At 49.9% G+C, this 13,114-nt stretch overlaps 1 protein-coding gene across 3 annotated transcripts in view; it reads left to right on the forward strand.

The window, feature by feature from the left end:
• The window catches only part of TRPC7 (transient receptor potential cation channel, subfamily C, member 7), a 141,072-nt gene extending 139,453 nt beyond the window's left edge, over positions 1-1,619 (forward strand). For all 3 annotated transcript variants that reach the window (XM_011969179.1, XM_011969181.1, XM_011969182.1), the window contains one exon: positions 929-1,619. In XM_011969179.1, the coding sequence (XP_011824569.1) occupies positions 929-1,098 (170 nt within the window). In that variant the 3' untranslated portion in view covers positions 1,099-1,619. The remainder of the gene's footprint in view (positions 1-928) is intronic.
• The last annotated feature ends 11,495 nt before the right edge of the window (positions 1,620-13,114 follow it).

Consider the following 13,114-nt stretch of genomic DNA (forward strand, 5'->3'; position numbering starts at 1 on the left):
GAAACGGGGGCTCAGTGAAGCACCTGATAAAAATAGGGGGTGTATCCATTTGTCAAAATGGTTCAAACTGTACCTTTAAGATCTCTACCTTTTATGTGTATGGACTATACCTGAAAAATAGATGAGCAATGTTTCCACAGACAGTGGACTCCCACACAAGCCAAGTGCAGTATCTCCAGTATTAGGAAAGATCCTTCTGACACCTGTTTGTGGTTAATAGAAGATTCCCACAGCCTAGACCCATTGGACTTCTAACCACAAGGTTCGCTGTGGAAATAAAAGTGAAGGTCCCTGCTAGGTGGTCCCTCATTATGGAAGGAGGAGGTGGCGGGCATTGTCGCAGCTCCTGTCAGTGAGGTGGTGCTGCTGCTGGTGTGGGCTGAGTGGACCCTGCTCAGGTGGCCAGCTCACTCCCAGGAGGCTGGTCAGCTCCATGGCCACCATGGCTGCATCTGCTGTGCCAAGCCATTCTCTCCAGGGTCCTGGGAGTTTCTCTTCTCTACAAATAACTACGGCAGAACAAAACATAGCATCTTCAAAATCAATGCTCCAGTTAATGGAGTTGTTGTCCAGAGTCTTGAAATCTGCCTTTAAAGACTCCGAAACAAACTTTTTAACAAGTATTTTATGAAACAGGTGTTAGACACAATTCACAGCCCTGATCTTGACTCCTCCTTCAAATCCCTAAGGGAAAGGTTTTCCTGGAACGGGAGGAGAAGGGCTTTCTATGGATCCATGAGTCCTTCAGCGGTGGAGGAGTTGGGTGGTTCTGGGTTCAAATAGAGCCCCCTTTGCCTCACCTTCAACCCTGGTGGGCTGGCCCGGGACCCGACATTCTGCTGGAAGGATGCACATGCCCACATCCGCATGGGACAAGCCCCCAGCTTCCACCTGCTCAGACTCAGCAAAATCTCCTCTGTCCTTGCAGGCGAGCTGAAGGAAATCAAGCAAGACATCTCCAGCCTGCGCTACGAGCTTCTTGAGGAAAAGTCTCAAGCTACCGGTGAGCTGGCAGACCTGATTCAACAACTCAGCGAGAAGTTTGGAAAGAACTTAAACAAAGACCACCTGAGGGTGAACAAGGGCAAAGACATTTAGCAGCCCACATCGGCATCTGTGACTTCTACCAGCATTCCAAGGCCAGGGTGGATGCCCTGGCCCCCATCCCTGGTGGGGAGGGGTCCCCAGCCCACTCCTCTAGGACATGAAGGGGATCTCCTGGCTCAGTCTCTTGCAGCATGACTGACATCTCCAGCCCGCTGGCCTGCCTAGACCCAGAACTGCTGTGAATCTAGGCGGTTGGGTAAGAAAAGCTATCACGGGAGGAGGGGAGGAACAGTTCCCTGACGAGTGTGAGACCTTTGGTCCAGCCACAGTGAAACCCATCCCTGTGGCCAGAGCGGGAAAAGGCCATCTTGGGTGCACACCTGTGCCCTCCCACTGCAGGTGGGACTGCAGCTCTGGCTGTGTCCTGGGAAGACAAACACCTCAACCCACAAACTCCTTCTCACTCCCTCCCCGCCACTCCCCAACACATCCAAACAGAACCGGGAGGTGACCTGTGATCTATTCTTAAGTGCCAGATGAGAACACAGCCTAATAGCAAAATAGTTCTATTTGTTTATAAAAAAAAAAAAAAAGAGAGAGAGAGTTTAAAAATCCTAAATCGAAAACTGTACTGTAGGTAGCACTGTTTAGAAAACAACAACAAAATCCAAATGATGTATTTTTACCTTTATTAAGATTATCTTGTATTTACTATTTTTACCTAAAATGGAAAGAAATAAAATTACCTCATAATAACTTCTGTGTATACGCTGCCGGGGCCGCCCCACTCGCAGGCCCAGTCTGGAAGTGGCCTTGGGAACCTGTGGCCCAGGGACGCTCTGAGAAGAGAATGGGCTGGTGCGGTGGGGGTTGAGTGGGGACGAAGGCACCACCCTCCCGAGAGTCATGCAGCCAGGACCCCCAAGAGCTCCAGCCTCCACCTCCAAGCGCCTCCTCCTGTGCCCAGACCTAAGGTCAGGAAGAGGGTAAAGGAAATGCAGAATAAGTGGAAAGTTTCCTCCCACCCCATTCTAGAACTTTCCTCCATGTGAAAGGAAGGGGAGGGGGCAGGAATGAGGCCTCAAAGTGTCCCCCAACCAAGGAAGAGGCTAAGTGTGAGTAGCGAGAGCAGCCACCAGAGGGCGCTAAGTCCCAACCAATGCCTGTTCCGAGCAGGTGTGGGAAGATGCCATTCATCTTCCGGAAGATGAATGGCATTCATCTTCCAGAAGCTTCCAGAAGAGCCCTCTGGTTCCAAGGAAACACTCCTAGGGCTGGCCAGAAGTATTCAGCGCTTGCTGTGTACTGGGCACTGTGCTCAGGGCTTTGCACCCATCAGTCCACCAGATCCTCACAGCAACCCTGTGAGGTGGGTGATGGTTACAAATTCACATGCCTTGCAGACATCCTAGAGGGGGGGAATAAATATATAATAATTATATATATATTCATGTGTGTATGTGTAAATGTATATATGTATGCACATGTAGAAAGAAGGAGCTTGTGTTCCAAGATATACAATACGTCTTTATCTTCAGGGGCAAATTTTTTTTTACTTTACTATAAGAAAACAGACGATCAGATGAGGCAATAAACAGAAGTGAGGTTGGTGCCAGCACTGATGGGAGTGACGAGGGACAATAACAGACTGCATAGCCGTGCCCTGCCTAAAGCAGGCTGCAGACACTCAGCTCAGCCCATCTTTGCCATAAAGAATATAAGTCCTGTTTTGTCACATCTTCCCAACTACTGAAAAAAAGAAAAAGTCAGCATTTGTTGGGCTCCTGGCAGCCAAGTTAGGCAGCAGAAGATGAGACATGGCTCCATACCTGGGCCTTCCCAACCCAATCTGCACCACCACCTAGTATTCAAGCAAGACAGAAACAGGCATTTCACGGGTGCTGGGCAGAGTGCAAATGCAGGGGCGCTTGACAGACATAAACTCTGGCCCAGGAGGAGGACCCATAGAGGACCATGGATGGATTTCAAAGAGCCTGCAAGTCCTAAGGTGCCCTTCAGACTGTGTGCCTGTCTTTGCGATGGTGCCTTGTTCTGGAGAGAAAACCTGTAGCTTTTCACAAGCACTCATCTATGCGCCCCCGGCAAGCCACAGATGAGGAATGACTTTACTCAGCAGCTACCTACTAAGCCCCTTGCCAAGTGCTGGGGACAGAGCCATATGTGTCCAGTGTGGCTCCCTTTTTAAACCCAGACTCTGAAAAGGGAGGCTTAAGTGCTTTGTAGGAAGAGCAATTGATTCATCCAGGGGACAAATTGCTAATGCTTCTGGAAGACTGCTTTTCAGATCCCTCATTTATCTTTATCAGAATGCTAATAAACACTTCTGAGATGCATTCTTCAATTTCTCTATCTGCCTTCAGCCAAAGGCAGTGGGCAACCCCATTTTCAAACCATGGGGCACCCTTTTCCTATCAAATCTAAGTCTCAGATCTACTCCTTATAGAGATAAAGGAAAACCAGTCTCACTGAGTAATTAAAAACTGGGAAAGAAAACTGGTACCATCCATTAGGGTTTTAATGCCATGTCTAGGAGGTAAAGGTAGTCCAGGAATGAATTTGTGGCTGCCAGATGCCTATGGGGAAGGGCAGAAGAGGGCCCTTTTTTGGTGCAGAGCTGTTGGAGAGGCCTGGAACTGATGGCTGGCAGAGATCAGCAGCCTGGAGCAGGGAAAAGAGCTCAGTCATCTTCCAGGCACTACCAGTCTCCCTCACTTGCCCCATCTCTTGTGCCCATGCTGAATTAGCCAGGTAGGGGAAGCAGTGCTTGAAGAAGCCAAACAGGAGGGTGAGGAATGGAACCTGAGAGAGGCCCAGAGGCAGATGGGGAGAAAAAAGGGCCCAGGTCCTCCCTGGAAAGTTCACTATCACTCCCCAAGATGTGCACACTGCCAGAGGCACCCATCTGTCCCCTGCAGCTCTGCACACTTGCCATCATTCTGTCTACAACTTTAATGTATACGTTCAGTGTCTGTCTCCACTGCTCCAGGGAAGCTCCATGAGGAGGTCAGGTCTGTTCCATTCCCCACTGAGTACCAGCACAAGGACAAAGAGTAGCCACTCTTGCTGAATTACTTGTGAATTACTGCAGCGCCCTTCTGGTCTCCAGTTTTCTGAAGTTCCTTCAGACAGCATGATTGGGCCCTGAGAAACTCGGTGAGTTTGCAGAACCATAAGCCATCCTCGGCTGTAGCTCAAGCCATTTCCTTTCTAGTTACAGCTTGGAAGGAGGCCCAGCTCCTTGTCCTAACATGGCACACTCTGATGCGGGAGTGGCAGCCCCTGTCCAGGCTTCCCGGGTAACCAGTGGTTAAGCAGTGAGTTCTCCAGTGACTTGTCACCTTCCTATGGCTACTAATAGGACTCGACAAATCAGAGTGACACTTCCCATGCAGAAGTCCCCAATTAGTCCTCTAAGCTGCTCCTAAAAGACCATGCTCACACACTTGAGAAAGCGCAGTGGCCGCCTCTGCCCATCAAAGCCTATCTCCTTCCCTCCCAGCAAGGACCAAAGACAGAACATTGGCCCACACAAGCCAGGCAGGGGGAGATTCCCCAAGGCAGGAAAGCTCTGACCAGACACCTTCATGGGGAGGCTGAGACACCCTACCCCGCTCAGGAGCATGCAGCATCTGGTTACAAATAAGCAGCCTTGAGCCCATCACTTCTCCAAGTGCCCATGACTGCGTCTGTAAAGTGCAGAGTCTGAGAGCCCCAGAGGCCGGCAGGCCGGAGGAGCTTCATTTGCGGAGGCAGGCAGGCATGCCTCCATGCTATGCTTATCCCAGCTCTTCCCTGCATCCCATGAAGGGTGGGAATACTAGAGGGAAGGAGCTGCAGGAAAGACACATAGATGTCAATCAACTTAATGATGATTTACACAGGAGTGAAGCCACTTCCGGCCGTGGTCTCCCAGGCACAGCCAGCAGGAGCTTGGCTAATGCTACCTCATCCTGGTCCTGGGAGTGGGGCCCATGTGGGCTGGATGGCATTGCGGAATGGCAGGTCCAGACACTCACTGGATTTCACCATTGTTTCCCCATTGTTTCCCCAGTGCCGTCAAGCAGCTAGGACAACCCATGCCTTTTGCTTCAGGGAAGGAATGACACAGAAAGCGGGAAAAAATAAAGGTGTGCTCATTTCCCAGACCTGAGGTTTTTAAAAAGGGAGAGGTCAGATGAGGGGAGAATCAAAATTTGAAAGAAAGGATAGCTGAGAAGCATGGGTTCTCCCCTACCCAGATTGGAGCAGGAGAGGAACGAGGCAAGGTGGTGAGAGCAGAGAGGTCAAGGTGCTGGACAGAGAGGGTCAGACCCCAGAGGAAGGGGAGTGCTCCCATGCTGATAGAAACTGGGGCCTGGCTGGGTCTGCCTTCTGCACTGCCTGGCCTCCTCTAGAACGAGCAGGGACCAGCCTGTTGCCTCCTGTCAGCCTCTCCCTGCACTAGGAGGGAGAAAGAGGAAGGAAGAGGCTCTCCAGGGCTGAGGCAGGGGCAAAGTGTCCTCTCCTTACAATAAGTTTTAAAAGTCCTGATTTCATGTCCTCAGAGTATCTGAGTCAGAAATAACTGGGCAAAACACAGCCCACTGTGCCTTGACATGGATGTGGCATAGCTGTGCCACTGACCAAAGAGGCCCGAGTGTCCCGTGGAGGCTGCCATGCGGAGGCTGCTGCCAGGCACTGACCCCACACCCCACCCAGCAGACAGGCAACATGCTGGGGAAAGAGAAGACAAAAGAAGACAATTAAATATGCCAAAGAAAAATTTAACAAGACACTTTTAGGTGTCTGAGGGCAGGTCCAGACATTGGTAGGATAGACAACATTTTTAACTTTGCCACTTCCACCCCCACCACCCCAGTGATGGTGAATATCCAGGGATAAGGCAGAGAGATGGCCAGCACAGAAGCCAGAGAGGAGGGGGTGGCTATGGAGCATGTAGGCTTGGTGCTGGCTGTGACCCCTTCTTTGGCTGGTAACAGATCTCACTGTACCCCAGACACCATCTAGCACCTAACCCCAGGACAGCCAACCAGAGCGCCCACCTCCTCCAAAATCAACAGCAGACCCAAACAGAGCTGATCTTAGTCCTTCCTTGGTTTTATACATAAGTAGCCATGGGAAAGAAAAGTCCTTCTTCAGCAGGGTTGATGAACAGGAGAATGTGAATTTGGGACACCAGTGGACACCCCTCTACCACATGGAGAGGGACCGTCTGCAAATGAAGTCAAAGAGATGAGAAACAGAGACAGGGGAGAAGAGGAGATGGGGGAGGGGGATAGAAGAGAAAAGGAGGGAAAGAGGGAAGCAGAAGGGGTGCTGTTGACCTTAGGTGGGGCCCACCCCGAGGCCCTGCTTCCTGCAGCTGTTCCTTAGGGCTACTGACCTGTTCCAGAAGTGACCTGTTCTTAGCTTCCCCACCAAATGGATCCCATTTTTGTTTAAGCAAATTTGCTTTGGGTTTCTGTCATTTACATCCTCGGGGTCTTGATGAACACCGAAATGATGCGACGACTTCTCCACCCTTCCCAACCCTGGGGCTGGTTTTGAGCTTCTACGGTTGAAGGAGCGAGGGCCAGAAACTGCCAGGACTGTTTTTCTTGAGATGTGGTGTGATTCTGTTTAATGAGTGAGGGCCAGAAGCTGGTTAAACTGTTTGGGAGAGAAGCTTCGAGGCCATGGGGCGGAAAGGCCTGCTTCACAGCCCAGGGCATGTGTACACCTCAGGACCAGGGAGAAGAGTCTTTCTGCTCTGCCCAGCTGCCAGCTTTGAAAAGACCTTGAAATGGCATGTTGGGCATTTCTGCAGAGACAGTGATCCCAGTGAGACATATCTCAACATCTATGGAGGCAGCAGGTAGCAGAGAGGTGAAGGGGGAGCAAAGCAGAGAGGGCGACAAGGCAGCCAGCATGGGGGCCACCATTACCACCCTTGTTTGTGGGGTCACCCCTCGGAGACTCCAGAAATAACCAGTACACACTGTGGGCAGGTCCAGCTTCTGGCTGGTGAGGACGCTGCTATAAATAGGAAATATAGAGCCTTATTCTGTAGGTAGAGGATGGTGAAGTGGATTATTCAAGTTACATAAATACGACTTGATATTGGTCTTGGGGACTTGTGCTGCTTTCCATGAGCATAGATCATTGAGAGCAGCATGAGCCCTGGTAGCTGTACAACTGACTCATAGAGTTTCCAGACCACTGATGCCAGCGGGGAGCAGTGACTGCCCCAGACCTGAGCAGGGTCAGTCACTGAGAGAGAGGAAGTGACTTTGGATCATCTCAGTGATAGAACAGAACACAGCCCCGGGGTATCACGCTCAACTCCAATCAATCACAGAATGGGCACTCCAGCAAAATAGAGCTATTGGTGCCTTACTAACCTGCAGAAATCTATTAGCTGCCCCCAGGCCAGTTGAGTCCTGGTGAAAGTGAAGATTCGATCTGAGAGCCGAGGCTGCCTTGTAGACTCATCATTACATAAAGATGCTTGCAGCATTATCACTGTCTGTCACCACCAGCATGAACAGAATGTGTATTCTGTGCTTCAGCAAAGGCCATCAGGGTGTCTTCTCATGATATTTTTCCTTCAAAGAACACAGATGTTTTTGCTGTGTCCTGGGACTTCCGAGCCCAATGTCCCCAAGCACCAGCTCAGAGGTGAGCTGTTTCCATTGTGCTGAGGCTGCAGGAAGAGGATGGTATGGATCAGTATTCTAGTCACTCTGGACAGATTTTCAATCTTTCTCCCAAAGGGTAAAAACAGCATTTCCTGATTCTTAAAGACCTTCCAGTCTGTACTCCCCCTGCATACATATGACATGGAAGACTCAACCCGAGGTGAAACATAAGGGATACTTTCTGAAACAGGGATCTAAGGGTGTGAGACAAGAACACAGATATATGAGGAAACCAAGGGAACTGTCACTTCCCACACAGCCTGTGTGCACCCACCCACGTGCTCACGGCTCAGACACCTGGGTAACTCTAAAGAGACTAAAAGTGTGCCCTAAGCCCACCCACGGGGTGTTTCTGGTCATCCTTGGTGCTCCACCACATAGGAAAAGACAAGGAGGGGGATGGAGGCAAGAATGGGACCTGGGCAGAAGTGCCTAGGCACACAGACACAAGGAAAGAAGAGGAGTGGGGTAGAGGGGCCCCATGCTTGCTCCCACAAGGGTCCACTTTGTGGCAAAGACTTAGAGGCAACCCAAAGAGATGTGAAGGAGATGTTGGTGTCTTCATCATCAAGGATGTGCAGGGCCTCCCACAGGCCTCACAGAGGCCACCACCAGAAACCCATGTGCAAGAGGCAGCAACTGCATGAAGCCACTCTACTCCCAAGGAAAAATCAGAGAAACTGCCCTCCTGCCAGGCCTTGGAGCCTCCTCTTCCCGATCTGAGGTCGCCCAGGGGCATAGACCACCACTGGCACAGAGCAGAGAAGTCTGGGTCTGTGTAACCTCCCGCAGGTCGCAGCACAGGCCACCACGCACAGGAAACAGCAGGGCCAGTAGCACTGGGTCCCAGTAGAGATACATAGTACTGGGCAGATGGTCCATTTCCCAAATAGACACAAATGCCTGGTATGACTGCTGTTCTGTTCTGTAAAGTGTTTGGGTGACTCCCCAAGAAAGAAAGGAAAATACGGTTATGGTGAACTATACCATCCATGGCCCCAGTGAAACATGCTTCCCAGTACTCAGGCCCTTGTGTGTTCCCCTCCCCCATTGATGCTAGGCTTGGTCATGGGACTTGTTTTAACCAATGGAGCATTAGCAAGTATAGCACAAGCAGTGGTTTGATAAGCCCACGCCCAGGGTGGCTTGTCTTACAAGCCAGCCCTTGAAAAGGATCTCAGCTAGGATGCTGAATGTTGAGAGGCTGTATAGAGAGAAACTCTGGAGGCTGAGAGGCCTCTTGTATTTCCAGCCTAGTCAAGCTCCCAGCTAAGTGCAGCTGCATAAGTGATTCAGCTATGTGGAGCAGAAGAACCTCCCAGCTGAGCTTTGTTAGCCACAAAATTATGAGAAATAATAAAGTGTTGTTGCTTTAGACCACGAAGTTTTCAGGTGGTATGTTACCCATTAATAGCTAAAACAAAGGGGCTGAGGAAGGATCCAGGAACTTTTCACACCATTTTTAGCCTATCTGCAGGAGAGTAATCAATCCCACCCATTCATCCCAAAAGAATGATTTACTTCTGAATCATAAGGCCTGGTGCCTCAAACAACAGCAGCCTATGAATGCGAATCAGCAGTTGTTTAAGAAGCCACAGTCAGGGTTTCCAACCTCCCCAGGTTGGCTTTGCTCCACTTAAAAAGAAACCCTGTGTCTGGACACTGATGGAAACCTCCCCACACCCCCCAAAAGTAGTTCTGGCCAACCAGCAGAAGGATGCACGTTTTGTTGAACAAGTTAAATACAGCCAGTCAACTCAGTCATCACCTCAGTTAATGTATTGTAATGTGTGAAGAGCTGGAAGGATCCAATGGACTCCAACTCTGAGGGGTTTGCAGTTTCACTGAAGAGAAAAGAGACAAGCCTGGGAACAGGTAAGCAGATTTGTGAGATTTTAACAAGAGTGGCGGGCAGTACAGAGGAGATATCACAAGGCAGCTGGTGAATCGTTGCCTGATGGACAATAACATCCCTTTTGATTTCTAATCTTACAGCTATATGATGAGCACTTTCACATCCCTTATTTCATTGATTTAAAACAACAGCCCAGTGATGTGCGTAGGGCAGGATTCAAGATCCCCTTTTCCTAGAAAGAGCTTAAGTAGAGCATGAACTGGAAGTTCAGTTCCTGGGGTCCTGGGCCCATAAACTGGACTGAGCATAGAATGAGTGGCAACGAACAGAACTGAGTGGGAGGAATGCACTTAGGCTAGGCAGCAAGTGTAGAGGCGCTGTCCCTAGCAGGCAGCCTGGGCAGGAGGGACATTCCTTATGGGGTATTTCTCCACACAGTCCTGGGACCTCCTCCCTCAGAATCCCTTGACACAGACTGGTAATGTAGATAAAACAGCTGAGGGTTGGGCCTAGGAGTCTCTATTTTAAGAGGTCCCCAGGCAACTCTGATGATCAACTCTATTTGAACACCTGCCACAGAGTTCCCCTTGCCAGATGTCATGGTTATCAGGTCACCTGACTGGTGGGCACTAGGGATGCAACTGGCCCCCAGGCCTGGGCCAGTGCTCTAGCTAGTTCTCTGATGTTCCCCAAGGTGGGACTGATCCAGTTTTGGAAGGACATGTAAGATCTGGGGCCAGGCACAGCGGCTCATGTCTGTAGTCCTCGTACTTTGGAAGGCTGAGGCGGGAGGATCATTTGAGTCCAGGAGGATCACTTGAGTTTGAGGCTGCAGTAAGCTATGATCTCACCTTTGCTCTCCAGCTTGGGTGACAGGGTAAGATCACATCTCTGAAAATAATAAATAAATAAATAAATAAATAAGTTGGGCATGCAGACAGATAAAGGATAAAGCATTGAAGGCATCAAGGAAAAAACAGGGGTGAATAGCTCAATTCCACCCTTTCCTGTGTTGCATCTCCATGACTCAACAGCCTTGTTTTTACAGTAAAGGGACAGCCAATGCTAACAAGGGTTTGGGGTAATAACCCCAACTCCAGGGATTGCCCAGTCTCGATTTTGTCTCCTGTTTCTTGGAGGTAAGGAAATGTCATTCTTGAACTGGGGCGTGGGCAAGGTCCGCTCCCACTCTGTCCCCAGAACTGAGAACTCACCCAATGTCAGATGGCAGAGCACTGAGGGGACAACCTGCCCAGGACAGCAGGCTTCCAGGGTGTGCTGCCATTAGAGTACCAGAGTGGGGCGGACAGGGCCTCATCCCACATCATGCCAGCAGGTTCTGTGGACAAAGGTGGCAGGGAGAAAAGCTCCAGCCAGGCTGAACAAGTAGGGAGTGTGTGTGTGTGTGTGTGTGTGTGTGTGTGTGTGTGTGTGTGAGAGAGAGACTGTTTATTAATTTATTAATATAAATAAGAATAGTATTAATATTAATATAGATATTATACATTAATATTTGTTAACATAGATAATAAACAGAGCCAGAGATAATGAAAGAGGAGATGGGGTGGGGCGTCCACTCCTCTTCCCAACCAAGCCAACGTGGGGTAAGGGCAGACAGGGAGGAAAACACACAGGGCAGTGGGGGGGCGATCCCTCACATTTAAGATTTATCTTTTATTTCTCTGTGACTGAAACTGAGCCACTTCCGATCTGTATCAGGAGGAAATGTGCTGCTTATGCGTTCATAATTAGACCCAGGTAATTCACTCTTTAATAATCAGCAGGCTTCTCCCACCAGCCCACTAAACCTCCCCTCCTGCCTGCTCGCTTCTATTTCCATCCCTGTCCCCTCCCAGGTGGGGATCCCTTAAAGAGGCCTGGCTGGTTTGTCATCCTTTTCCTTTCTTTCCAAATGGTCCTACTGGGGCCCTGGCCGGCGGGCCTTTCCCTTCGTTGTGATTCAGAGTAAGGTTCTGAACCAGGGCTCTAAGGAACCCGAGAAGCCGATTCCAGGAAAGGGCATTATTTCAGGAGCTTAGACAGTGAGCAAGCCCAGCCCACTCGCCCTCTGGCTCAGCAGAGCCCAACCGAACCCTCCCACCACAGGGAGGAGACCATCTCCAGAAAGCCAAAATGATGAGAGGGTTCTCTTTCCTCCTGTCTCTCCAGTGGGCGCAGGGAGGATAGAAAATTGTCCTTTGAGATATTATTGCCGCTGTCATTGTGAATCGAGGCCCAGCGCTCCAGGACTCCCAACTGAGCACACTGCCTCCATCCCCTCCAGCCCCCAGCTCATCTCTCAGCCAGTGCCCAGGCCTCTGCAGAGGGGACTGAAGGAAGCAAGATGGATGAGGCCCTTAAGGAATGAGGGCCCAGGAGACGGGGGAGAAAAATTAAAATGCAAATTACTTTTGCTGTTTTGTTTTATATTGTTTCTTTAAAAATATTATTCTCATTACAAAAGTAAACCATGGTCACTGGAGAAATTTCCAAAAACCTCAGCGTTCAGAAAAGAAGAAAATGAAAATCACTGTTAATCCAGCCACCTAGAGATAATTACTAGGAGGTATTTGCTTGTGGTTCTCTTTACATATTTATATAAATCTTAATCCACAAACTCAAGTGAGTAAGAAATGAAAGATTACCAGTCAGTCTCTGTTAGGAGCCCCCTGTCCCTCATTCCTCGGAGGTGGTAGAAATCTCAGCTCAGTTCTGAGTCCCACACCCACTTTCCTGACCCTGTGATGAATTCCGCAGGCTTAAGGCAGGCGATCATCCCACCCACGGCCCTCTCTGTCTGCGCTGATGTCCAGCAAACCTCTGTTGTCTATCTGCTTCCTAAAGGTCAGTCCTGTGGGTCGCTGCTGCACGGAACCTCATTCTCATCAAAAAGACAGCTGCAGAACGCCTGCTTGCCTCTTTCATGCCCTTCTCAGAGCACTGACTCAGAAGCCCTTCTGTCTCCAAATCATTTTGGAGCTGGAGGCAGCTTGCTGTGGCCCCTCAGCACTTCATGTACACTGAGGTGAGCTTGCAGGCATGTAGGAGGTGAGCTTGCAGGAATGATCTGAGGGCTTCTGCCTCCTTAGGGCTCCCTAAGAAAGGTATTTACCATCTCCCTCTGCACGCTGATCCCCCAAACTATCTGGTCTTCTGTCATCTCTCTCCAGGCAGAACACGCCTCTACCCCCTCTCAGAGACCTCCTCACATCCAAGGTCTCCTTGTGTCCCCATGAACTCTCTTCTCCTCACCTCCTGCTCTACCTTGCCCCAAGATGAGGGAGATTCTGTTTTAACTTCAGAGGTGGGAAAATTTGCTTTTATGCAGGATTGCCATATAAAGTTGAGCAGTGTGTGCACCGCACAACAGGGAAATTTCACATGCCATGCCCAGGGAAAGGGCACCTTTTTGTAATTCGCCCAAAGGTACCATGTGTGTAAGCCATAGTGCTGCCCTTACTCATCACGTCTTGTTCCAAACCTATACCCGGGCCTAGATTTTGAAACTCAAAAG

This window comes from Mandrillus leucophaeus, unplaced genomic scaffold (genome assembly GCF_000951045.1).
Source record: "Mandrillus leucophaeus isolate KB7577 unplaced genomic scaffold, Mleu.le_1.0 Scaffold88, whole genome shotgun sequence".
NCBI classification, from domain to species: domain Eukaryota; kingdom Metazoa; phylum Chordata; class Mammalia; order Primates; family Cercopithecidae; genus Mandrillus; species Mandrillus leucophaeus.